We start from the raw sequence: 25,154 nt of genomic DNA on the forward strand, positions 1-25,154 counted from the left end.
TACAACAATCTGTTCTTTATTTTTAAACCAATATATTGGTTATATAAATTTCCTGGTATAAAGCGGAACAATCTCTTCTTTCAAATATTGTCTTCAGGTGTTCTACTTTCCACAATTAACAGATTTAATTATTAAACCAATTAAATATTAACATTTGTTTTTTGTAGGATAGCCTATCTATTTACAGCTTTCTAAGCTTGTGGTCATGCCCGGATCATCAAGCTACAGCTTTCCTACTATTTCTTAAATTCTTTTTTTATTTTCTTTTTGGTTGGACCCCCAGTTGTAAATATCCTCAGAATGCCCATTCATTGTGGTGATAACCCCAGACTGTCTGCTGAAATGAACAAGGGGGATAGTGAAAGACAGAGGTACATGGAGAAGAGAAGAGAAGAGAAGAGAAGAGAAGAGAAGAGAAGAGAAGAGAAGAAAGAGCAGTTAAAAAAAAAGAACTATTAAAAAAAGCTATGAAATACGCAAAACTAAGAAATCTAGCCTATATATTGTGTAATACCCAAATCAGTGAAGCTAGGCGATAGATAATGCATATTATACAATCTTATAATCAATTTTCAACTTATAGTCAATAAATGTATTTATTTATTTATTTATTGCATATAATCCCTCATTCTCATCCTTCTTTAGAACCGCAGGATGTGGAAAAACAACTTTTTGCAGAATCCACAGAGGCGTGGGAGTGGCCAACAGTGGTGCTAGGTTTTAAATCCACACGTGGTCCGGGTCTTGGGCTTGTTTAGCACCCATACATAACTAGAAACTTCTGACCATCTCATGCCAGCGAGTTGCCCACGTCTATCGCGGCAGGGGCAGACGGGATCGGACGAAGGTTTTGATAGCTCAGCAAAATGCCATCTTATCCCCTGAACCAGTTTGCTGAGCTGGAAGAAATGATGTGCAAGGTAAACCAAACCCCCATAAGAGCGCAAAAGAAAGTTTAGCGGAGAGCGAAAGTTGGCTAGGTCGGGGAGAGGAGGAGGGTGTTAGCCTGCTAGCTGCGCTGTTACGGAGTTTGCGGTCTCCATGTTATCTTTTCGAGTCTGCTTTAGTGGATAAAATGTGTCAGGCTTTCTTTTTTTAAGACTCTTCGTCTGTCTTTTGACTGTTCTGTAACCTGAAAGTTTAACTCTGACCAGACGTTAAGTTGCCAGAAAGCAAGTTGTTGTAGTCCATCGCAACTTGGGCCCATGAAATTATCGATTTCATTATCGAGCCTAGTTTGTGATTTTCTCTCAACGCCGGTTAATTAACGTCATTAATTATTAAAGGTCGCTGTTTTCGTGCTAATAGCTTCTTCGATAGACAGTTCGCCAGTAAAGCATCTTATTTATACACATAACCCCAACAAGTTAAGTCACAAAAGTCATGGCTAACAGACTAAAGTCCCCAGTTAGAGCTGTGCTGAAGTGTAGAGGTCCTAAACTTGCTCGAAGTGGGGGAAAAAAAGTTTTGTAATACTTTTGTTTGTTTGTTGTTAAAGTTAACATTGCGTATTTTATTCCGTGCACTGAATGGAAACATTGTATAGCTCGTCTTAGTTATCAGAGCAAAAAACGTGTCTTGAAGGTTTTTTTTTTTTTTGTTCCTTAGGTTTAGATGGACGAATCCAAAAATCAAACGGAAAGAGGGGTGACGCTACGTATTACAGATTTGAATCTAAAATATCTGAATTTGTCGTGCCAGTACAATGCAGCACAAAATAAGCATATGGATGGATCGATGTGTCAAAAATTTATTTTGACGACACAAGTTGGAAAAGTGTGCTTTTTATGTACTTGTATACAAATGCCCAGTACCTCCCCACCCCCGAAACTTGGTTCTTGATGCTTGAATCTATCAGGGCACCTGACTCAAAATATTTCCAATGAAAACATTTAACAGAAATGTGCAAATAGAGCAGAAGATGTAACCTTTAGTGTTTAGTGGTAATAACAAAAACATATATTAATGTCTAACATAAACTGGCATAAACTAGTTAGCAAATGTATAAGTTTTAAAATTGCTGAATACTAATAGTAGCTTGTACAGGCTAATGATGTGGACTTTTTGTTTTTTTTAAATACAGCATTTACTGAATCTCAATCTGAGGGAGCCGAACAGAACAGTGCCATCCCTAAGTCTGGCCATGAGAACACCAGGTTACATCGGCGAGCCATGTCGAAACACTTCATTTTCCCTCTCCTCCCTGTCTTGCCTGCCTACTAATGCTTCGGACAGTGCACTTCTGACCTCCAACCAACGGGGACAGCAATCAGAGAGTGATCTACTTTCCCAGCTTGGTAATTCCACGCAGTGGGAGAAGCCAGGCTTCTTTTCCCAGCGCTCTCTCAGCATGGTAGAGACCAGTGGTGCAACAAGAGCAAGTCTAGGCTGGCCTGTGACAGGCACAAAATCCTCCCAAAGTGACATCAGCTCCGCCACACTGAACACCAGTTCCTCCTCGTCTGTGTCTGCCTGCTCTTCGTCGCCGCGCTATAAAACCGAACTGTGTCGGTCTTTCACCGAGAACGGCTTGTGCAAGTATGGGGGGAAGTGCCAGTTTGCCCATGGGCCAGAAGAGCTACGTGATCTAAACAGACATCCAAAATATAAAACTGAGCTGTGCCGTACGTTTCATACCATCGGCTTCTGCCCCTATGGGATCCGCTGTCACTTTGTTCACAACAGCGAGGAAGAAAAGAAACTTTCATTCTCTCGTTCTTCCTCCTCAAGCCTTCCTCAGCAGCTGCCCTCCACCTCCTCCTCCCGCTCCCATCGGCCACGTCTTATCCGGCAGAGTTTCAGCTTCTCTGGGTTTCCCTCAGCTCCCCACCAGGCCTTTCAGTCTGCCCTCACTCCTCATGTTTCTCTTGCCACCACCTCATTCACATGCCCACCAACGGCCTCTTCTCCTTCCTGCGCAGACATTACTGATCTTCTCTCCCATGCCTTTCTAGAAATGAACTCTGCCTTTGAGGTCTCCCCCGCTCAGCAGCACCATCCTCCCGTGGGTCCGGATCCCAGGTCTCCATTCATGCCCTCCCCTGACTCCGGCTATTCTCCGAGTGGGTTATCTCCAACGAGCTCCCCTTCCTTACAGCAGAGTCCCAGTGCTGCGGGGGTCCTTTCAGGGCCACTTGGTGTTAGATCCCTGTCCCACACTTCTCTCTCAGACCAGGACCAGGATGGGATCAGCTCTGCTGGTTCACTGAGCGGCTCCGAATCATCTGGTGGCATTAACGAAGCTAACGGCAAACGTCTGTTAGTTTTCAGTCAGCTCTCTCTTCCTGAGGATGCCACTGGGTTCTGCCTTTAAGCTGCAGATTGCTGGAACATGTGTACATGAGTATCCATACGCAGAATATCCACTGCGCACGTAGCCATACTTAAGAACACAGACCCTTAAACGCACACTCCCCGCTCACACACTGACTGACAACTAAGACATTTTTAGCATTCTGTGTGAAAAAATGACTGGGTGACCTAACACGCTGTCACACTGCACGCCACTGTCATTTGCACAAGGCACAGTGATGCTAAAACTCCAGTTTGTATGTGGCGGATTCACCAAAACGGTATATCTCAAAACAGATGTTTTAATGGTGTCCTTAAAAACCTTTTGAAGCTTTATCAAAATGATATGCTAGGATGGCAAAGTCCAACAAAGAATTTTGTAATCACAGTGTGAATTTAATTTCCTCCTGTCAGCATACTGCGACAGATCTAAAGAATGTGAGAAAGCCAAAGACATCTGTTTGTTGCTCGTTCGTTTCAGTAGGACAAACACGATGTGACGGTATGTTTAGGAGTTCTTCCATCTAATGTACACTGTATTGTTTATGTAATGTTTATAAGCTCGTGAAGTAGTGTTTTTGTTTTTCGCCCTTCCCTCTTGTGGTTGTACCATCTGGGGGCTGTGTTTAGATCGCTGGCCTCGAATCTGAATGTTACGTTTTTAAACAATGTATACCTGTAGTGTTATTTACCAGGTCTTGTTACGTTGTTGAACCAAGATTTGCTGCTGTGTTTGGAGAGATGCGAGCATGGGGTGAGAGTCTTCTTTTATATCAGGAGAGTAAGCTAGTGTGAGCGGAGGCGTTGCGTTTCTGCGGCTACTGCAGATGCTTTTTGGGTTCTCGTGCATTATTGACAAACCTCAAGCAGTCAAGTGTCAATTTGCCAAATTTAAACCACTCTGCAGCAGAGTGAAAAGTGACTCAGTCAGGAGAGCTTGGGCGCATATGGGTTCATATTGCACGGTTGGGAAAGCACAAGGTACCAGGCGCTGAATATCCATGCCGGGAGCTAGCCAATTAGTTCGATATGAAATGATGAGGTCAGAGCTTGAAGCCAGGTGACTATTTTCTGAGAAGTTGTCGTTTGTGGTGCTGAAGTGTTCGGGGTTTTCTTTGTTGTTTTTGTTTGTTTGTTTTTTATCTCAAACACAAACATTCCCAGTAAGTTTTTGTAAAGTGAGACTCTCACTCCGTCACTCCATCTCTCTGTTATTCAGTATTAATCTTTTTTTTTCTCTTTTCTGTTGATGCCTTTGTTGTTAAGACTGAAAAGTATCCTGGTCACATGCATGCGTAATATGCTCCCAGGTCTTTTTTTTTTTTTTTTTTTTTGCCTTACGAAGCTAGAGTCAGCCTACTGTAGGGTTAGAGGTATGTGTGCTTAGTGTTTTAGAAAATGTTACTTGGCTGTTTATTGTTTTTTCTTGTGTTAATGATGTAGTTGGTCTATTTAAAAACAAAAAAACCCTTTTTCATCAGCGTGTTTAAGGCCTGTTTAGTGGTAAAGATGATCTTTAGTAAATTAATTTCTTTAATTTATTTTTAACATATTTATAGAGGACATTTGAGTTGTTAATGCTTGCATCAAGTTTAATATATTTTGCTTTTTTGTACTGGAAATAAAGGAGTTTGTTTTTTTTAACTGTCTTTCTTTGACTTCTGTTTGCCACCTGCAGGTAAAAAGTGAAGATTTTAACATTTGATGTGCAAACTGCTTTTATTGAATAATGCAGATGTTTAAAAGGGAGGGGGGTTTGTTTTTTTTGTTTTTTTTGTTTTTTTTTAAATATATGCTATGCTGGCGTTAATGTAGCGTTGGCAAAAAGGCTCACAGGATGTAAGGTTTTAGGTCCAGGAAACCAGTGAACTGTCATTTCTGCTTTTCGTTTATCACATTTCCCCAGTGACCTGTGCCGTTGAGGTTAACCGTATCTATACAATAAAACAATTCCATTTGAGCTCTAAACCTCATTCATGAAGCTCATCTCAAGTTTATTTCCTCTAGATGGCTAACCTTTAAAGTATTCATGCAGTAGTTTACACTACACAAGTATTCCCTATACTTCCAGGATTAAGAAGTATTCTGTGATGCAGTCTCAAGGTGAAGAGTGTGAAAGCAATACTGATGAGAGCCTTTGAAATCCAGGAAAAGTCTTGGCTTTTTATTTTCCCTACAAAGCTTAGCCTTCGCTTCTTAAAGGGAAAAGTGATACTTGTGGATTTTAAAAACTCAGTGGCTGCTGGAGTCTGAAGCGAAGTCTCGGGGTTAAAAATGAGGAAAGCACTGTGGTCTCTCGCATCCTCGAAGTTCAGGTGCAGCAGTGTGTTTCTGGCAGCAAATTTGCAAATCAAAATGGATTTAAGCGAGTTTGGCAGTGCAGTCATGGCTGTCCCGGCCACTGCGGTCGAGGGTAATACGACAGTGGGGTGTGAATGTGGGAGTGTGGAGCAGTGTCACTAAAATTTCATGTAAAGATGAGATGTCTTTTGTTTGGGGTTTAATCTTACCAATCTTCAGTTTCCGCTTATTTCCTTTCTGCCTTCCCTGATTCCATCCCACATCCCTCACTTTGTGGTTACTTACATCTCCCTTCCTTTTCACCTCCTGCCCCCTCTATACCAGTATAATTGGAGTGCAATGCAACAGTTCCTGATATGAGACAATCTGACAAAAACACTTTACAAAAAGGCAGGCTTGATTAAAAAAATTAAAATATGATTTCAGGGCTTAAGATGCCTACTCACCCCTGATACTCAAGGAATCTCTCTGTCATGCACACACACAAGGGCTATTATTTTGTCACTTAACATGAGATGGGCCGGCTGTCTGGTAGTGATTAGTGGCCGTGAAGGGTTTAGAGGCATGCATCTGCTGTGTGTGTGTGTGTAGGCATTGTGTTCTATAGATATTCTCCCGGTTGCCCTGTGGGACATAGGAAAGACAGGCAGATGGCTGTATTCAGGTCCACCGCAGGTCAACATATGGCTGTGAGAGTCTTACTCATACCATGCTTGAGTGGAGGAAGTTGAATGCGCTGGTGTGACGACAGAAAAGTGATAAAAGGGGAAGAAGAAAAGTGGAGATGAAGAAAATAAAGGGAGGGCAGTATGAGAGGATGAAAGCGGGTGTCATCATGTGAGATCATACAGATTAAAAGCAGCAACATATGTTTTTAGGTTTCTCAGATGAAGTAAAACGCGGCCTTTTGCGTTTGTGAGATGTAATGATAATAATAATAAAAACAGAAAAAAATACCTTCACACTTCTTTGTGGACGCATGGAAGTGACACAGCTTACTTAGATTGCTTTGAACCATATTTGACTTTGAATCAATACATAGTACACATTTTAGGGAGTTAAACACAGATTTTAAATTGCAGCTGGTGATGTTTTAGTTTTCTTGTACTTATTTCAAATAAACTGAAACAGGTTCTCTCGCAGCTTCTCACACAACAAAAGACTTCAGTCGGTTTGTGTGGACAGTGTAGCTGAATTGTAGCAAGTCATCAGTTTAGGAATACGAATGCTGGTTTAACTTGCACACCCCCCCCAACACCTTTCTTTTCTCCAGCCATGAACACACCCCCTCCTTTTCTTCCGCTCGCATTCACCGTTCTTCTTTGTGACCGCATTTGGTGACATTGTGATGCGAGGTAGAGCAGGAGGAAGGGAGGCCAAGCCGTGTGGCGCGGCACAAAACGGCTGTTGCTCACCGTCCTGAGAGCCAGTCTCAGATTCCCTCACTCCTTATTGTTTCAGGCATTTATGTACAGACGCAAGGTACTTCTCTCACGCTCACTCTTTCCTCTCCTCATCATCACGCCCCCTCCATCTTTCTCTTTTCTGCCTCCCTCAGCCTCTAATAAACTTCTCCTTTCCACTTTTCACCCTTCAGCCTCCTGTTGAGGCTCTTCATTCTCTCTCCATCTAATTTTCCTAAAGCCCACTCTCTGTCTCCTTCAACTTTCTACAATTCGACCCCCTCCTAGTCTTTTTTTTTCTCTAATCCATCCTTCTGCTCCCCCCTTCTTTCCAAATGGTATTTGGACTAAGTGTTTAATGAGTTGCAACAAATAGGCAAAAGAGTGGGCAGTAGGCAGATGCTACACATTTATGCAGACATCTAACTCAATGTCTGTTTTTTTTCTTTCACGTCCAGCCCTTCACTCAGGTTGCTATTACCTAAGATGCACAGCAAGGGTCGAAAGGCAGCATACTTATAAGCAGTGACCTTATTTAGCTTTTTATTTTTTGGAATTTTAAGCTCATTCAAGTACCCTTATCTTTAGGGCCTCCAAAATAAGAAGATAACCCAGTTACAAGTGCCAAAGACAAGAGAGTCAAGAACATACGCTCACTGGCCAACTCATTAGTTACACCTTATTAGTACTGGGTTAGACCCCCGTTAGCCTTAATTCTTAATAGCATAGATTCAGGAAGGTGGTGAAAACATTCCAGAGAGTTCACTGCATGTTGACATGATAGCATCACACTGCTGCTGCAGATGTGCACATTCATTACATAAATCTCTTGTCCTAACACATCCCAAAGGTGCTCTATTGGTTTGAAATCTGGGCAATGTGGAGGCCATTTGAGTACAATTTGAGTTTAAGATGATTTAAAGATCTTAACAACATTACTACGCTACAAACATACTGAACCAATAATACAAGGCAGGATGGATCCATGCTTTCATGCCAAATTCCAGCACTACCATCTAAATGTTACAGCAGAAACTGAGACTCATCAGACCAGATGTTTTTCCAGAATAATAACTGCTGTCACAGCAGTATGAACAGTTGTGGAAATTAGAATCAACACTACAACCTCTGAAAGCCCAAGCTTGAGCCAGACACACCGAAGGGAAACAAAGTTGTATGTAAAGACCTTTATTGAGTAAAATTTTCCCACCAAAGGCAGTGAAATACTGGAACACAACAGGAGGTATTTTCCTTAGATTGGAGACAGAAACAGAACCAGATGAAAACCACAACATGTGCAATAATGTCAGTGTTGTGCCATATCAAAAACTGTACCAACTTGTGTTTTGACCAACCTTGGAGGTATAGGCAAACAAGGCTTCAAGTTAAGGTTGATCTTTTTGTTATTAAAAGTATAGACTAATCTTAATGCTTAAGAAGTAGAGCAGAGTAAAACCACTTCCTATCTTTTTCTTTTACCTTTCACATGAAAAAGCCTTGCTATAAGCTGTAATTGTCAACTTCAAGTCTTTTTTTTTTTCTTAAATGGAAATGTTCAAATGTTTTCTATCATAAATTAAAAAAGAAAAAAAAAAGAACTAAATTTATGTATGGGTCAGGTATCATGGAATAATTACACCAATGTTATTTGAAGAACTGATGAAAGTAACTGTGATGACCTCAACACTTGGGGGGGTCTGCATAGCCAAATCTGAAGAAATTACTTGAAAAAGACAGAATGGACAACAAGATTCTGGACATACCTCAACAACATGGTGAATCTAAACTCAAAGTATCAGACATATTGTAATCCGATTGTTAAGTGATGACGTGACAAATCCTACTTCCGGGCCTAAAGTAGTCTGCGTTTAATATGGCTTTTGTGTTGTTAACATGTTTAATGTTATGTATTTTCTTCTATATAATCTCAAAAAGCTCCTAAAACAGTCAGTGATCACTGTTGACCTCCCTCGGCTTTTATTACCGCTAATCATTTATAAGCTCAGTTTTTAAAACCTTAGGATGTAACTACAGCCCAGCCCATGCAGCAGTATATGAATGACTAACCTCGTATTGTGGATGGATTATCTCAGTTGTTCTCCTGGCTGAAGTTTGGTCCTTTTACAGCATCCTGCCATGCGATTACATTTGTTCCTGACCACGAGAACACTCACATTAACTTTTATCGAGTGGAAAAAAAGTTAGCTTGTTTATATTATGCTAACATAGCTGAGTCGCTAGCGGTCACGTAGCAAATCATTATATACCAGCTAGCCAAACTTCAGTAACCCTACAAACGTCACTGCTGTTTTAGCTTTCTGTTTTCATTTATGTTGGAAGTGATAACAGAGCTGTACGTTTTCATTTGTTTCCAAAACCCCGCAGTCAGGACATGCTATATTGTATTTAGATAGAAGCTAGCGAGCTAACTTCCTGCTAACTTTAACTCTGTTAAATGTCATAAATTCCATTTTTATGGATGCCTAGATGTTAAACTCAATTGTTACACCTGGTAGAGCAGAACGCTGATCAATTTATTAAAGATGAAAGACTTTAGACAGTTTTTCAACTCTCAGTAATGCCACAGTGATCATTTGATATATGGACCTGCAGCGGAGTTTAGGCCCAGACACGGCTAGTGACGTCAGACTGAACAACCAGATAACAGCTGTATGTGTCCCCCTAGTGGCAGCAACAGTAACAGCCTTTCCCAGAGAAGTGATCATTTTATGGTCTTACATTTTATGTTTAACAAACCTTGTTTTGTTGTTTTCTTGTCACAGCATTTTAAATCCATTCAACAAAGTGGTTTAGTCGGGGGGGGAAAAAAAGAATAAATAATAAATATTATCCAACTGCCTGACAACTGTATGATTAACTTTCATTGTAAACCCCAACATGTTTTACAGCTTACTTACTAAATTCCAGGAAAAATGTCACATTTAAATATCAATGCTCTAACAAGAGAAAACACATCCATCATGATGAAAAATAACATAGAAATACATTCAAGTCTACTCCACTCTTAAATGTGAGACCACTACATAGAACAACAAATAAGCTCGTATCATTCCACTTGGAAAAATTGTACAAATTATTGTTCTAGAAACGTATTACATTCACATAACTTGAAGAAACTCAAATATTTCTACCAGTGTATTATTCTAGATTTGCATTTTGCCTTAGAAAAAGTCTAAGTGATTCCCACTACTACATGAAAGACTTCTCTCCTGAAGTCAAAACTAAAAACCAGAGCGAAGCACCAGGAATTGGATACAGCTTTTTCTGTAAAGAACAGTAAGCACTGAATAATGAATGCAATCAGCCAGATGTAATGATTTGCAAAGGTTCATTAGCCACCAATGGAATGGATGCTGAAAAAGATTGCATTAAATGCCATCCACAAAGATGTTTTCTCTTGACTTATGCGGATTGTCCTCCTGTAGTATTTTTGTTTTTTAAACTTTTTCCAATTTTCAGACTAAGCACTGCAACACATTACAAAGAATACATATCCTGTTAATAACTACACATTCACTTTAACTTCATAGTATTCAGTTGGAAGCCAGTGCTTAGCAGATAAAAAAATAACTTGAGTTGAGAATGTAAAATAAGCAAAAACCTTCAAAACCAGAATCAGTATCCAAAAGGATTTATATTTGAGCCCTGGCTACCTGTTTTTACCAATCAGTTGTACCTGGTGGTCAGCAGAACGTCAGCAGTCCTGCTGGACCCTTTTGTGGATGTTTGATTCGCTTTATGGCTTCACTCATCAGTGGGAAAACAGGAACCATTATTTTCTCTTTTGGCACCATGTGGGCAGAAGATTAGGGCAACTTCTGGATGACCACCTGAAACTTACCTGAGAAGGTAAATATGCATAAAATATTATCCATCTGTACTGTCCTTTAAAGTACAGGACTATGCAAAAGTCTTGAGCCACTCCTCATTTCTTTATATTTTCCTTCCAATTAGACAGACTTTCTTGTAATCTTTTGAAGTTGTCTTGCACAATATAGTTGCCCCGGGTTTTCTCAAGATCTTACAAAGGAATGTTTTTTGTTTGTTAAGCTACTTAAAAGTGACCTGTGACTCATTCAAGCATAAAAATAGCACCTAACTCAACAGATGAATCTGTGTTGTGTCTACACATAACAGCTTGGGAAAGACTTGAAATTGTATTATTCGACACTCTGTTACTAGCAGGCTGTCGTTAAAAACTCAATTTAATCCAGTTTCTTTGGCTTAATCTACAAAAAAGTGTTCAAAATAACACAGTTTGACATAAAAAAATAAAAATAAAAAATAAACATTTTTAATTCACACATCACCAGCTGGTAGTATCTCCCCCTTGAGTTTTGAATGTCTTTCAAGAAGCCTGGAGAACTATTCCTGGAGACTACTTACATAAAGAAGTTACAAGCAAGCTTGCCTAAAAGAGTTGGTCATACCAAACTTTGACTTTGCTGCTGCACAAACTGTGTTTTCGCTTTATTTCCATGTATGTTTGCACAGGTTTTGCTGCAGCTATTTCCCATTTTCCAAGCAAAAATATGAAGAAATGAGGGGTAGCTCAAGACTAGAACTGCTAGTTATGTGTACATTATAAATCTAATTAAACCAGACCTAACAGAAGCTCACAAGTACAGTAACAATGGTTGACTGAAAGGTAATAAGCATGTTAGTCTGACTAACTTTTCCTTACAGTAAAATAATTATGTTTTCACAAAGCACTTACAGGATGGCATGACGGAGACCTCAGCTGTTACCACACTCTCCAAACCCAGATTAGATAGGGCTCCTCTCACCACACCACATGAAAAAGCAAGGTACTGAGACACACACGCACAAATTAGTCTCTATTGCATTATGACATTCAGGTTTTGTTGGCTGTATGCCAAAATACAAACCCTTAAGCACCTAGTGATACTTGTTCTATATGTAGTCTTTAGGAATGCAGGAACATGAGTGTGTCTGTGACTATTCTAACCTTAGGAGCCTGATCAAGGTACTGCTTTCCATTGGACAGCTGGGTCAGCAAATTAAACTTGTTATCCTGCAGAACATAGGTCCCCTGGTGTGGAAAATAAACAAGACATTATATTAAAAGATAACTCATTTTAACCAGCAATACATGTGATTGTATTTCCTGATTGCTGAGAAAGGTTCCTAAGATTTAAGAGTTCAATTTAACATCCATATGAATACAAGGACCCAACAGAAAACTGCACTGTAACAAAATGTTCAATGTTTAGGGTTTTAAAGTTGCAACAATAGCGGATAGACATGAAAGTAAAAGATACAGAATTTTTCAGAGAAAGAAATCCATCTAAGGCCTTTGTTAACGCTCAAGCGCTTTTGTTTATTTACAAGAAAAATCAACAGGACACGTTTAAGTCAACTTTGACACTAAACCTTTTAGAGACGTTTATGTTCTTCATCACAGTAATCATCCACTACAAACAGTGATGCATTGCAAAGTCTCTGTTTCACAAGAGATCAAATTTCCTGTTGTGAAGGCCAAAAACGTCTGTTACAGGATATATAACTGAAGCTTGAACAAACACTACACAAAACCTACTTACTAATTTGGTAGTAACATACTGCATGGTGTAACATTTTACCTGATGATTTGTTCTGAGGTTGTCCACCTGTCTCCTAAACACCTTAGTCCAGAAGTCTTTACAGATAAATTTCATTATATCCAATTCATCCTTAAAGCTGGGAGAGTCCCTGGTCAACCTAGAAAGAGCAAACAAGTGATGAGACACTCACTATAAAGGAAGACTCCACTTAACTCAGCATTTACATGTGTGACTTACCTCTCAATAAGTCCTTGTCCCACTCTGAAGCCCATACCTTCCAGGACAGAAACACAGACTGCTCTGTCCTAAAAAGATAAAATGCAAGCGATTAATTTGAACAGTATATCATGTAAAACTGTGAACATGACGTCACAATATTATAATATAAGGGGGAGCTGTGTTCTAAAACCGGAAAAAATTGTTTTACTACATGACATTATAGGCAACTCCTTAACACACCTTGTTGTCCATGGTTCCTTTGCTGGATTGCTGCTCCTTGTAAACATGTGACACGATCTCCATGTGGAGAAATTCAAACAGAGTCTCGTCCGCCATCCCTGGTGAACACACAATAGTGACAGTCCGATGGCTTAAATGTGCTCCAACAGACAAAACCAGCAATAAATATGAAAATACCGAGCAGCAGCTTAACGGAAGCTAAGATGGTTAGCGCCAAACAGCTAGTACGGTTCACTAACACTGCCCCCCACGCTAAAAATAACTATTTTTATTACTCCCGTATATGGAAAGTTCTGGAGAAGGAGGTATCATATTAACGTATGTCATACATTTCTTTAATCTAAATTAAACCAGCTGAAATTGTAAATTGACAGTACCTGTAAAGTGACTGTAGCGCACGAAGTCTGCTTCCTGGTTGGCGCTCGATATAACGGCCAGCTCATTCCTTAAGTTGTACACACGCGGAGTTAGGAGTTTCTAACCTAAAACTGGTAACATGGAGAAAACATATGTATTTCATGTGCCACAACAACCAAAATTGTGTGATAAAATTGTTATTAATAAAACAAAACAGTTGTTTTCGTGTAATATGTAATAACAAACGTCCAGCTTCTCCGAAAGCTATTACCAGCCGGCGCTAACTTTCGACGTACGCCGGTGTGATGTACAAACAGACTCGTGAGCGCTATCATCCTATTCTGGGCTGAAACGTCATGTCTTGAATGTCCAATAGGCATGAAACGTCCGTTGCTACTTCCTTGTTGCTCATGTGATTTGTGTTTTGGTCTTTCAGGGAAGGTTTGTGACTTTTATTTTCATTTCAATGAAGTCTGCATTATATAAGACACATTTAATGGCATTGCTATTTCTAGCTGAATAAACCCGAAGTAAGATGTTGTTTATGTTTTCGCAGTCATGGCCGGCAGGTACCCGATAGTGGTCCAGGGCGAAGCGTCTGAAACAGACTCCGATGATGAAGTCTACATCACCTCTCTGACTCCCTCGGTCGGAGCCAAGGTTGTCCTGCATGCGTTATCCTGTATGCGTGGTTTTGAGAGTGATTTATGCACTTCAGCCAGTGACTTAAAATTTAGATTCAGCCATGAATCTACATTTTAATTTATTTTTTGTATCTTTTTTATGGATGCTTTCAGGTTCCAGGGGAGGCGTCTGAAACGGACAGCGAGGGTGACCCGGAGCAGGCTCCTGGGACCCATGACAGCGCTCAGATATTAAAGAGAGACCTCCCTCCTCTAATTGTAGTCAGAGACCACCCTGACATGCACTCCATAGTGGAAGACAGACCGAGCCCCTCACACAGGCCACACGGTAAAGATGAATAAAAACTCCAGTGCTTATTGTGTGAAAGTACGGCCAACCCAATCCAAGACTATGCATACTAGTCTTTTCTTACTAGTTAACAATTTCAAGGTTGTCTCATATGTATCGGCTTTGTTTTAACAACACTGAGATGTGTTTGACAGTTTTGAGAGGATTTGGAAGTGGGCCTTTACAGTGTCTCGTCACAAATTTAAAAGTGAACTTAAAGACCAATCTAGTTTTGCTCTGAGTAACTTCAGCACATAATTCTGTTTTCAGGTGAGACCCTGTTACAACAAAAGCTGCAGGAGTCTAACAGCCGACTGTATGCTGATGTGGGACAGACACTACAACAAGTCTATGGCAGTGCCAGCAGGGAGGTAGGTTGATATTTATCCATCCATTCGCTTCCGCTTATCCTTTTCAGGGTCGCGGGGATATGTATTTAGACAAGTAAAACAAGTAAAACTTCATTTTTCAAATATTCCAAATATCAAATAATGCTATATACAGTTTACAGAAGACATTAGAAGTGAAACTAGTCCAAATCTCATAAGGAAAAGTTATGAAGGATGATGGTCACAAGTTGAAAGGACTTCCTATGGAGTTCTGTGGTGCATAATGCTTAAAAGTGTATTTTACTGAACATGCTCCTGTGACTCTTCAAGCGCGATATGTAGAGGGTGCTAAAAGACTGTCCATTATTGACTTTAACTTGGCCTGCCCTCCTGGTTTTTTTCTAAAACCTGTATCAGAGAGTCTCCACACTCAGAACATTACTGTCTTGGTGGATCCATTTACTGAGTCCGTCATTATCCGCTACCCTCAAACCAACTCTGCATCACACCACAGAATAGAGGATGTCACTGGCCACCACAGACTTATAAAATATCCTGAGCTTTGTCCAGTAGATGTTAAAGGGCCTCAATCGTCTGAGAAAATAGAAATGGCTTCTGTCCGATTAATTGACAATGTGAGCACCGTGGTGTTGGTCATCCTCTACTGTTTCGGCACAGACCCTATGAAGGGGAATAGGGTTGTTTGCAAAGGTAAGTTGCAGATGGTTTTGCTTACACGACGTCACAAGGTTCTTCAGTTCTGTACTCTTCCTCATTGCCGTCTATTACCCATACATCCTACTACTGTAGAGTTATCAGAAAATTTCTGAAGGTAGTAGATGTCTGTGAAGTAGGGCGAAGAGAAAGGGAGAGAGGACGGTCTCCCGTGGATAATACAGTGATACTTCAAATGATAAAAAGTAGAACAGATGTAAATATTTTGTCTGACTAGTAGTTAACTCGCTGATTACATAGATTCTGCAAATTCAGAATATTAAGTTATCTGGCTTTTTCTTTTTTTTATGTGAAAGGTGCGCAGTGCAACATCACAGCTGAATGCATCGCAGAGCGCCATCATCAACGCGTCCCACAGCATCAGATTAATCCTGGACGACCTGAAGGCTGTTTCTGAAAAGATTGACATCATCACCAGCTATCAGATATTGCCTGATATAAACATTAATCATTTAAATAATTCTACTGCTCCTGCACCTTAAATTGTTTCTTTCAAAACAAACATATTGTGATGTTTGATCATTGTTATGGGTATATTTTCTCCGAATACCAGAGTGAGCTGGACAAAATAACACGCTGGCTTCTTTATCTAAAAAATGCAGTACGTGTACATACATGGATTTAACAATCACACACTACACCTGTTCTAATGCTAGCCGTCCTCGTTAATGGAGTTACGATAGTTCTGTCATTTCTTGATTTGCAGAGTTACACTTGGATTTATATTTTACATAGAACTGGAGAGGATCCACTTGTTCCCTCCAACACTGTTTTTATGTCACTATTTGATGATTTTTTTATGAGGCACATCCTGTTCTTTCCCTGCTGTTTGCCAGTCCTCTGTGATGGGTCAAAGAAGTAGGCTTGCAGCTATAAATAAAAAATTGGGTTATTTCTTCCTGTGTATATAAAAAATGAATGTTTGCTTCAAAAAATAAATGCAAATATACACCAGAATACTGCTCTGTTGGTGTGCAAAGACAAATTTATTTGCAAAATTCAGTTTACAAAACCACATCAAACAAGCAGGAAACATCCATACAGTATAAAAGCAATGTTCTTTGATCCTGTTGATTTTCTAATAATTGCAGTGTAATTCTCTACAATTCTTAATGAATCTGGAAATAAAGTGGTAACATTGCAGACGCAATTTGCAAAGAAAGATCATATGCGGAACATCTGTCACTTTGTGCAATTGAACTTCTGTAATTACAGCTGCGGCTTTATATAAGTGATTACCAGTAAATTATTCTCCTTAATATCAATAATGTAACACAAACATTATCAAAAGACAGGACTCTTGCAAGAGCTATAAATCCTTCTGTTTGGTGTGTTTGTAGTTGCATTAGACAGGGGTGTAGATGTACACTAACACCACAACCAGCAGGTTGAGCACTGTGCCCACAATGCCCACAAGGCCGAGCAGGTGATCAGGGTCAACCTTGCACATTACTGACTGATGATTTGCACATACAAGATCGTCCGACACCTGAAAGACAGAGATGTACAGTAAAGTGAGTCGCCGCTGTGCAGAATGGAAACAGAGTAGGGAAAGCACAGGTATGTATGGGGTTTTTATGTTTAATATATTTACTGCTATTAGTCAGTTGACTGTATTGAAGAGGATTTATGAATGGGGTTATATATATATAATAAACAAATGATCTGTTTTGGAAGTATTTTTTTTATCTCTGCATTATTGTACCCACATTATCATTAATATAGTCCTTTTTTTTAAATGCTTATAAAATTGTGATATATTTGTTATATTTGTTACAACTTTAGCCGCCCTCTTGGCCAGATCTCTCTTAAAAACACTTTTAATCTTAAAGAGACTTTTTACCCAGATAAATAAAAGATATAAAAGTCACTTTGCCAAAAACCGATTGCAGCTTCTACTTTGTGTTTGGGATGTTCTCTCTGGCTCAATCATCATTAATAAGAGATATGTTGGACTTATTTTTGACAGATTGTAGGCCATCTATCTATAGAATAGAATCTACCAGTAAGGGTCTTATACTATGAGATAGCGCAGGAATTTACATATTTACAACAGTTGTAAAAAACGCAGAATGAAAAAATAAAGTTACTTAAAAACAGTAAAAACAGCTAGCACTGTGTAAGAGAGAAGTGCAAATTGAATAATAAATAATTTGTACACTATAAATCTATGACAAACAGCTCCATGAAGGTATAATACAAAATTATGTTTGGGATCCGATGCTTGACAGCTGTTCACCAATCAGAATAAAGAGTTATTATACAGATTTATAGAGAACAGCAGGAATGATTTCCTGAAGCATTCATTATGGCAGCGAGGTTGAATCAGCCTGAAGGAGGAGTAGGAGCTCTTCTGCCTCAGAAGTCTGGACTTAGATTTAATTATACCCAAAATGTAACACTTTAAATTCCTGCACTAATTTTGGAAGATGTTAAATTTTTGATAGAGCTGAGCTGTATTTATTTTACCTTCTTCTCCCACAACGAAAAGTCAAGATTTCTATTGGATGTGACATATATCAGCCACCAGATGGCGTCATTGTCACATGCATTACACCAGCCACAAACCAGACCTCTGATCAAATAAAACATTTCTATTCGGTTCTATTCCGTTCCTTGTAATTAGCTCCACATCTGGACACATTTCATGTCCCGAAAAGTTTTACATTTGATAAAGTTGTATCTAAGTTTTTTTGTTTGTTTTATTAGACATGCAGTAAGAAGTATTATATTCTTTTTTTGTATCTATGATTTGTTCACATGTAGGTTTGTATCTGTACACATTTTATGTCCCACTTGTATTGAATATAATAAATATGTCTCATGTAAGTTATTTGACCCATATGAGCTATTCAATTACATTCTGTCATTTGCACTCAGGTGCCTATTAGCACACACTTTAGTTTCTTTCTCTGTCTTTTAAAAGTGATATCTTAAAAAAAACAGTTTAATATATTTTGTTCTTAAAGTTTATAAACATAAGTCACCTTTCCTTTGGGGAAAATAAAATACTCATAATTTTGTGCACTTTACCTCTCTGGTGTTTCTTTCTGGTGTTCTCTTTCCTCTGTCGTCCCTTGGCTCCAAACCGGGCTCCATTTTTCACGCTTCAGAATCCCTCAGAGAGCAATAAAAACTACTTCGACGTCAATGACAATCCACTCCCAAAGCAAATAGATCCAAATGTTCACAGAGATGACGACTGGCAGGACTGCGTGCGCGACCGGTTGCGCTCAGATTTAAAGCCACTTGTATCCTCCTCTCCCAGGGCTCCGAGGACCCACAGGTCTTGTAATGTGAGCGAATAAAGAGATGCTGGTTTTTCTGGTTTTGTTTTGTGCGTCGTGCATCACAGACTGCTACACAAGGCCAAGAAGCTGCTCAGCTGCTCTGCCACTATTTCTGTGTCAGGTCATGTAAAGTTGGCTTGCTGCTGCATGAGTGTGTGGATGTGTGTGGATGTGTGTGTCCACTGGGTAATGTTACCATGGGAGTGAAGGGCCTCAAATATTTCATGGTGACATCACAGATTTCACTTGCATTCATGTATGAGTATGATAGATAAGTCTGCTTTTTTTATCTGAGGATTCGTGAATGAATAATGTTTAAGAACACTTTAGAAATGCAATATTTTGGGGATGTTTCAATCTACCAGCTGCTGTTGCTTGAAAACATCCCCTTCTTTAAGTGCCGTTGCTTCCTTAGTACACTGGTCTTCATTTTGCACCTTAAACTATGAAGGTGAAAGGAGCAGATATACACAGCCTAGTGCAGATTGCCATCACGAGCAGTTTTTGCCGCTGATGAACCTCTGAAATAAAGATCCACTGGGGGTGTATTTCAACCCGAGGTGAGGTGTCAATTAGGGTCGTGGTCTAACTCCTTCAGGCCTTGTTACTTAAACCAAATGCAACCACAAGAGACAGTATCTAACCAGTCGCACGTTTGGTCACTGATTCTGCTCTTACTTAAATCCATCCTAAATAAATTCATATGCTTTAAATGTGCAAGTATATAGAAATCAGATGAGTGCTGACATGAGAACACTTGCATTAATAATTAATCATCTGGATCTGGTTAACAGTAATGCAGTCCAACCATAAATGTATGGCAACAAAGAAACTGAATATGCCTAATAAACATGCTATTTTGTGTAGACAATGTGCACTTTTCTTCTATTTTATCGTATCAATCTTTAACAAATTTACAATACTTGACTAAAAATGTTGAGAGTTGTTACATCTTTCACATTTATATTTTTCCTGTGGCCGTGTGTCCTTGCTTCCCGATTGATGGCATGGATTTTATAATGGGCAATGACATTGCAGGTGGGAAGGTTTATCCTACCCCAGAGGTCACGAAGACTCCTGACCTCAGGCCTTTGTCAGATGCTTTAAGCCGGCACCACCCGGATGTATTTCCTGTAGGTGTTCTTACCTGGTCACACGCCCATCGGCAGGGAGAAGTGGTTGACTTGTCAGAGTCGGTGGTTGGCTCTATTTTGGAAAAGGATGTGATGCCCTCCGAGGAGGAGGCAGGTCCTGATGCCAAGGAACTGGCTCAAGAGGTAGCTGAGCCTGCTCCTGAACCCGCAGCCTGAGGACCTGTCATTAGCCAAATGTTTTGCTGCCGTAGATGAGAGTGATGGTCCGACAGGAGACAGGAAGCAGACATTTTTTGTTTGTGATGGATTGTTAATGCGCAGGTGGACCTCAAAGCCAGGGGAGGACTGTAGTGTGGTCCAACAGATAGTGGTCCCGGCTAGTTTGCGTCAGCATGTGCTACAATTAGCCCATGATCATTCATGGTCAGGACATTTGGGGATAACTAAAGCATATGACCATATTCTGCAGCACTTCTTCTGGCCGGCAGATGTTGCAAGGTATTGTAATACCTGTCACACGTGTCAACTAGTGGGCAAACCAAACTGTGCCCCCGCCCCACTATGTCCAATACCTGCTGTTGGTGAGCCATTTGAACACGTTTTGGTCGATTGTGTTGGTTCGTTGCCAAGAACACGGGCAGGTAATCAGTTTTTATTGACCATAATGTGCTTATCCACGTGGTTCCCTGAAGCAATTCCTCTGCGGAGGATCACCACTGCAAACATTACTAAGGCACTAATCAAATTTTTTACTACCTTTGGTCTCCCAAAAACAGTACAAACAGACCAGGGAACTAACTTCTATCCCGAGCATTTAAACTGACTTTAATCTCCCTTGGCATTTCTCATTCTGTGTCCAGTGCTTATCACCCAGAGTTGTAAAAAAAAAAAAATGTTTATCATTAGAGAAAAAATTACCAGTAATCATCCCACAGATGTAATATTATCTACAGCTACTCTTAGTACCATTGATGTTAAGTTAGACTCTTTTTCTCTAATTGATCTTTCTGAGTTAACTTCAATAATTACTTCCTCCAAGCCATCAACGTGTCTTTTAGACCCCATTCCTACAAAACTGCTCAAAGAAGTCCTGCCATTAATTAATTCTTCGATCTTAAATATGATCAACCTATCTCTAATAATCAGCTATGTACCACAGGCCTTCAAGCTAGCTGTAGTTAAACCTTTACTCAAAAAGCCATCTCTAGACCCAGCAGTCTTAGCTAATTATAGGCCAATCTCCAACCTTCCTTTCATATCAAAAATCCTTGAAAGAGTAGTTGTCAAACAGCTAACAGATCATCTGCAGAGGAATGGTTTATTTGAAGAGTTTCAGTCAGGTTTCAGAGCTCATCAAAGCACAGAAACAGCTTTAGTGAAGGTTACAAATGATCTTCTTATGGCCTCTGACAGTGGACTCATCTCTGTGCTTGTCCTGCTAGACCTTAGTGCAGCATTCGATACTGTTGATCATAATATCCTATTAGAGCGATTAGAACATGCTGTAGGTATTACAGGTACTGCACTGCAGTGGTTTGTATCATATCTATCTAATAGACTCCAATTTGTTCATGTAAATGGAGAGTCCTCTTCACACACTGAGGTTAATTATGGAGTTCCACAGGGTTCAGTGCTAGGACCAATTCTGTTTACATTATACATGCTTCCCTTAGGCAGTATCATTAGAAGACATAGCATACATTTTCACTGCTATGCAGATGACACCCAGCTCTATCTGTCCATGAAGCCAGATAACACACACCAATTAGTTAAACTGCAGGAATGTCTTAAAGACATAAAGACCTGGATGGCCGCTAACTTTCTGCTTCTTAATTCAGATAAAACTGAGGTTATTGTACTCGGGCCTGAAAAGCTTAGAAATATGGTATCTAACCAGATTCTTACTCTGGATGGCATTACCTTGGCCTCCAGTAACGCTGTGAGGAACCTTGGAGTCATTTTTGACCAGGACATGTCCTTCACTGCACATATTAAATAAATATGTAAGACTGCGTTCTTCCATTTGCGCAACATCTCTAAAATTAGAAATATCCTGTCTCAGAGTGACGCTGAAAAACTAGTTCATGCATTTATTACTTCCAGGCTGGACTACTGTAATTCATTATTATCAGGATGTCCAAAAAACTCACTGAAAAGCCTTCAGTTAATCCAAAATGCTGCAGCAAGAGTCCTGACAGGGACTAGAAAGAGAGAGCAGATTTCTCCTGTTTTGGCTTCCCTTCATTGGCTTCCTGTTAAATCCAGAATTGAATTCAAAATCCTGCTCCTCACATACAAGGTCTTAAATAATCAGGCCCCATCTTATCTTAATGACCTTGTAGTACGTCTGTGAAGGTTCTCAGTCATCCAGGTCATCGTAGTCAAAGGAGCTTGCAAAGAAAAGCGTCTGGACTTCTTTAAGTTGCTTGAAGACGTTTCACCTCTCATCCGAGAAGCTTCTTCAGTTCTAAGGTCAAATGGTGGAGAGTCCCAGATATAAACCTAGTGGGAGTGACCCCCCACAGAGGGACAAAAGGACCCCCTGATGATCCTCTAATCGCCTGAGCCAAGGTGGGAAACTGGGCGTGGGTCCCAATCAGCCAGAGTTTCGGGTGTGTTCATTGTGAAACCTGGCCCCACCTTATCATGCGAATTCCTGAGGTCAGATGGCCCAGGATGTGAGTGGGCGTTAAGGCGTCTGGGAAGGGATCTCAAAACTGGATTATAGATTATAATCCAAAACTGGATTATAGATGGCAGAGAGTTGACCATCTATAGAGGCAGAGAGCGACCATCTTTGAACAGAGGCGGGGGTTTACGACACCAACTCTCTGCCATCTATAATCCAGTTTTGAGATCCCTTCCCAGGATCATCAGGGGGTCCTTTTGTCCCTCTGTGGGGGGTCACTCCCACTAGGTTTATATCTGGGACTCTCCACCATTTGACCTTAGAACTGAAGAAGCTTCTCGGATGAGAGGTGAAACGTCTTCAAGCAACTTAAAGAAGTCCAGACGCTTTTCTTTGCAAGCTCCTTTGACGACCTTGTAGTACCATATCGCCCTATTAGAGCACTTCGCTCTCGCTCTGCAGGCCTACTTGTTGTTCCTAGAGTATTTAAAAGTAGAATGGGAGGGAGAGCCTTCAGTTTTCAGGCCCCTCTTCTGTGGAACCAGCTTCCAGTTTGGATTCGGGAGACAGACACTATCTCTACTTTTAAGATTAGGCTTAAAACTTTCCTTTTTGCTAAAGCATAGTTAGGGCTGGACCAGGTGACCTGAATCCTCCCTTAGTTATGCTGCAATAGACATAGGCTGCCGGGGATTCCCATGATGCATTGAGTTTTTCCTTTCCAGTCACCTTTCTCACTCACTATGTATTAACAGACCTCTCTGCATTGAATCATATCTGTTATTAACCTCTGTCTCTCTTCCACAGCATGTCTTTTATCCTGTCTTCCTTCTCTCACCCCAACCGGTCGCAGCAGATTGCCGCCCCTCCCTGAGCCTGGTTCTGCCGGAGGTTTCTTCCTGTTAAAAGGGAGTTTTTCCTTCCCACTGTTGCCAAAGTGCTTGCTCATAGGGGGTCATATGATTGTTGGGTTTTTTTTCTCTGTATCTATGAAGCGCCTTGAGGCGACTTATGTTGTGATTTGGCGCTATATAAATAAAATTGAATTGAATTGAATTGAAAGTTGTAGGGTGCACGTGAGCGTTGGCACCAAACACTTAAGGCCATGCTGAAAAAGTACTGCCACGACTCGGGCAGAAGTTGGGATGAGGGTGTCCCCTTTGTGGTGTTTGCGATATGCGATGCTAAGCAGGAGTCCGTGGGGTTCAGCCCAGCTACCCTTGTGTTTGGCCGTGATGTGCGGTGCCCACTAAAGGTGTTGAAAGAGAGGTTCCTTAGCGGGGGTGTCCCAAAAACTAACGTGGCAGATTTTGTGAAGACGTGTAGGGATCGCAGGTAACGTGCTACCTCATTAGCAAAAGAGGCCCTGTGTGCATCCCAGGCAAGCATGAAGAAATGGTATGACAGAAAGGCTGTGAAAAGACATTTTCAAACTGGAAACAAAGTTTTAGTGTTTCTACCGGTTCTCGGTTCTGCCCTTTCAGCCCGTTTTGCGGGACTATATGTTATAGTAAGGAAGGTGTCTGAAACAAATTATGTCCTCAGTACCCCAGAACGCAGGAGGAAAACTCGCCTGTGCCACATTAACATGTTGAAACCCTACTATGATAGAGAAGTCCATGAGATTGTTGCCAGCACAGCAACCTACAGTTCTCAAAGGAGCTTGCAAAGAAAAGCGTCTGGAATTCTTTAAGTTGCTTGAAGACGTTTCACCTCTCATCTGAGAAGCTTCTTCAGTTCTAAGGTCAAATGGTGGAGAGTCCCAGATATAAACCTAGTGGGAGTTTCCCCCCACGGAGGGACAAAAGGACCCCCTGATGATCCTCTAATCGCCTGAGCCAAGGTGTGAAACTGGGTGTGGGTCCCATCAGCCAGAGTTTCGGGTGTGTTAACACACCCGAAACTCTGGCTGATGGGGACCTGGGATGGGGACCTGGGAAAGCAGGTGGGTTTTGGGCAGGTTTGCCCGGTGGACCACAACCACTACGAGGGAGCTAAAGCGGTTCTTGGGCATGACTGCAAACTATCGCTGTTTTTGCAAGAACTTTGCAGTAGTTGTGGCCCCTTTGACGAAGCTATGTAGCCCCCAAATCCCTTTTGAGTGGTCAGGGGAATGCCAGCATGCATTTGAGTCTGCAAAATCTCTCCTTTGCAGCGCCCCGGTTCTGGCAGCCCCCAAATTCTCTCAGCCTTTTAAACTGGAAGTTGACGCCAGTGCCACCAGAGCTGGTGCAGTGCTGTTACAGGATGATGCAGAGGATGTGTGTCACCCAGTCTGCTACTATTCTGTAAAGTTCAAGCGCCATCAGCTAAACTATTCCACCATAGAGAAAGAAGCTCTAGTGCTTCTTCTTCGTCTTCTTCAGTCAAGTTTAACGGCAGCTTGCATCTAAGCTCTAGTGCTGCTCTCCTCCTCCGTCTTTATTGCCCCTCCCCTGTTTCTCTCTGTCCCTGCCTTCTCCTTTAGGACACACCTGCTGCTCATCTGCCCTCGCTTACCACCAATTACCCTCCAGAGGTGATATAAGCTGGAGGAGAGCAGTGTGGGTGTGGGGTGCTGGTCAGTGTGTGAGTCTGGTCTAGGTGTGGAAAAGGCCTGCTGTGTGTGACCAGCCCCACCGTGCGTGGCTTGTTGTGAGTAGGTCAACTGGGCAGTGGTTTTGCTTAAGTGACGGTGGCCTCCATTTCTTGGTTTGGCCTGCCTGGTTA

The 25,154-nt window shown here is 40.9% G+C and overlaps 3 protein-coding genes across 3 annotated transcripts; 2 read left to right on the plus strand and 1 right to left on the minus strand.

Moving 5' to 3' along the window:
* Positions 1-717: 717 nt before the first annotated feature.
* LOC113036812 (mRNA decay activator protein ZFP36L1) lies at positions 718-4,935 on the plus strand. Its single transcript, XM_026193327.1, has 2 exons — positions 718-920; positions 2,084-4,935. The coding sequence occupies exons 1-2, from the start codon at positions 867-869 to the stop codon at positions 3,311-3,313; spliced, it is 1,284 nt and encodes a 427-aa protein (XP_026049112.1). The 5' UTR covers positions 718-866; the 3' UTR covers positions 3,314-4,935.
* Positions 4,936-9,855: 4,920 nt separating this feature from the next.
* trappc6bl (trafficking protein particle complex subunit 6B, like) lies at positions 9,856-13,665 on the minus strand. Its single transcript, XM_026192278.1, has 7 exons — positions 13,417-13,665; positions 13,040-13,137; positions 12,818-12,885; positions 12,620-12,737; positions 11,986-12,069; positions 11,734-11,827; positions 9,856-10,857 (listed from the first exon to the last, which is right to left on the minus strand). The coding sequence occupies exons 2-7, from the start codon at positions 13,133-13,135 to the stop codon at positions 10,823-10,825; spliced, it is 495 nt and encodes a 164-aa protein (XP_026048063.1). The 5' UTR covers positions 13,136-13,137; positions 13,417-13,665; the 3' UTR covers positions 9,856-10,822.
* Positions 13,666-13,757: 92 nt separating this feature from the next.
* bloc1s3 (biogenesis of lysosomal organelles complex-1, subunit 3) lies at positions 13,758-17,108 on the plus strand. Its single transcript, XM_026193635.1, has 5 exons — positions 13,758-13,837; positions 13,953-14,056; positions 14,194-14,368; positions 14,639-14,739; positions 15,729-17,108. Exons 2-5 carry the CDS (start codon positions 13,955-13,957, stop codon positions 15,912-15,914), a joined length of 564 nt encoding a protein of 187 aa, XP_026049420.1. The 5' UTR covers positions 13,758-13,837; positions 13,953-13,954; the 3' UTR covers positions 15,915-17,108.
* Positions 17,109-25,154: the final 8,046 nt, after the last annotated feature.

Source organism: Astatotilapia calliptera, chromosome 14, assembly GCF_900246225.1.
Source record: "Astatotilapia calliptera chromosome 14, fAstCal1.2, whole genome shotgun sequence".
NCBI lineage: Eukaryota > Metazoa > Chordata > Actinopteri > Cichliformes > Cichlidae > Astatotilapia > Astatotilapia calliptera.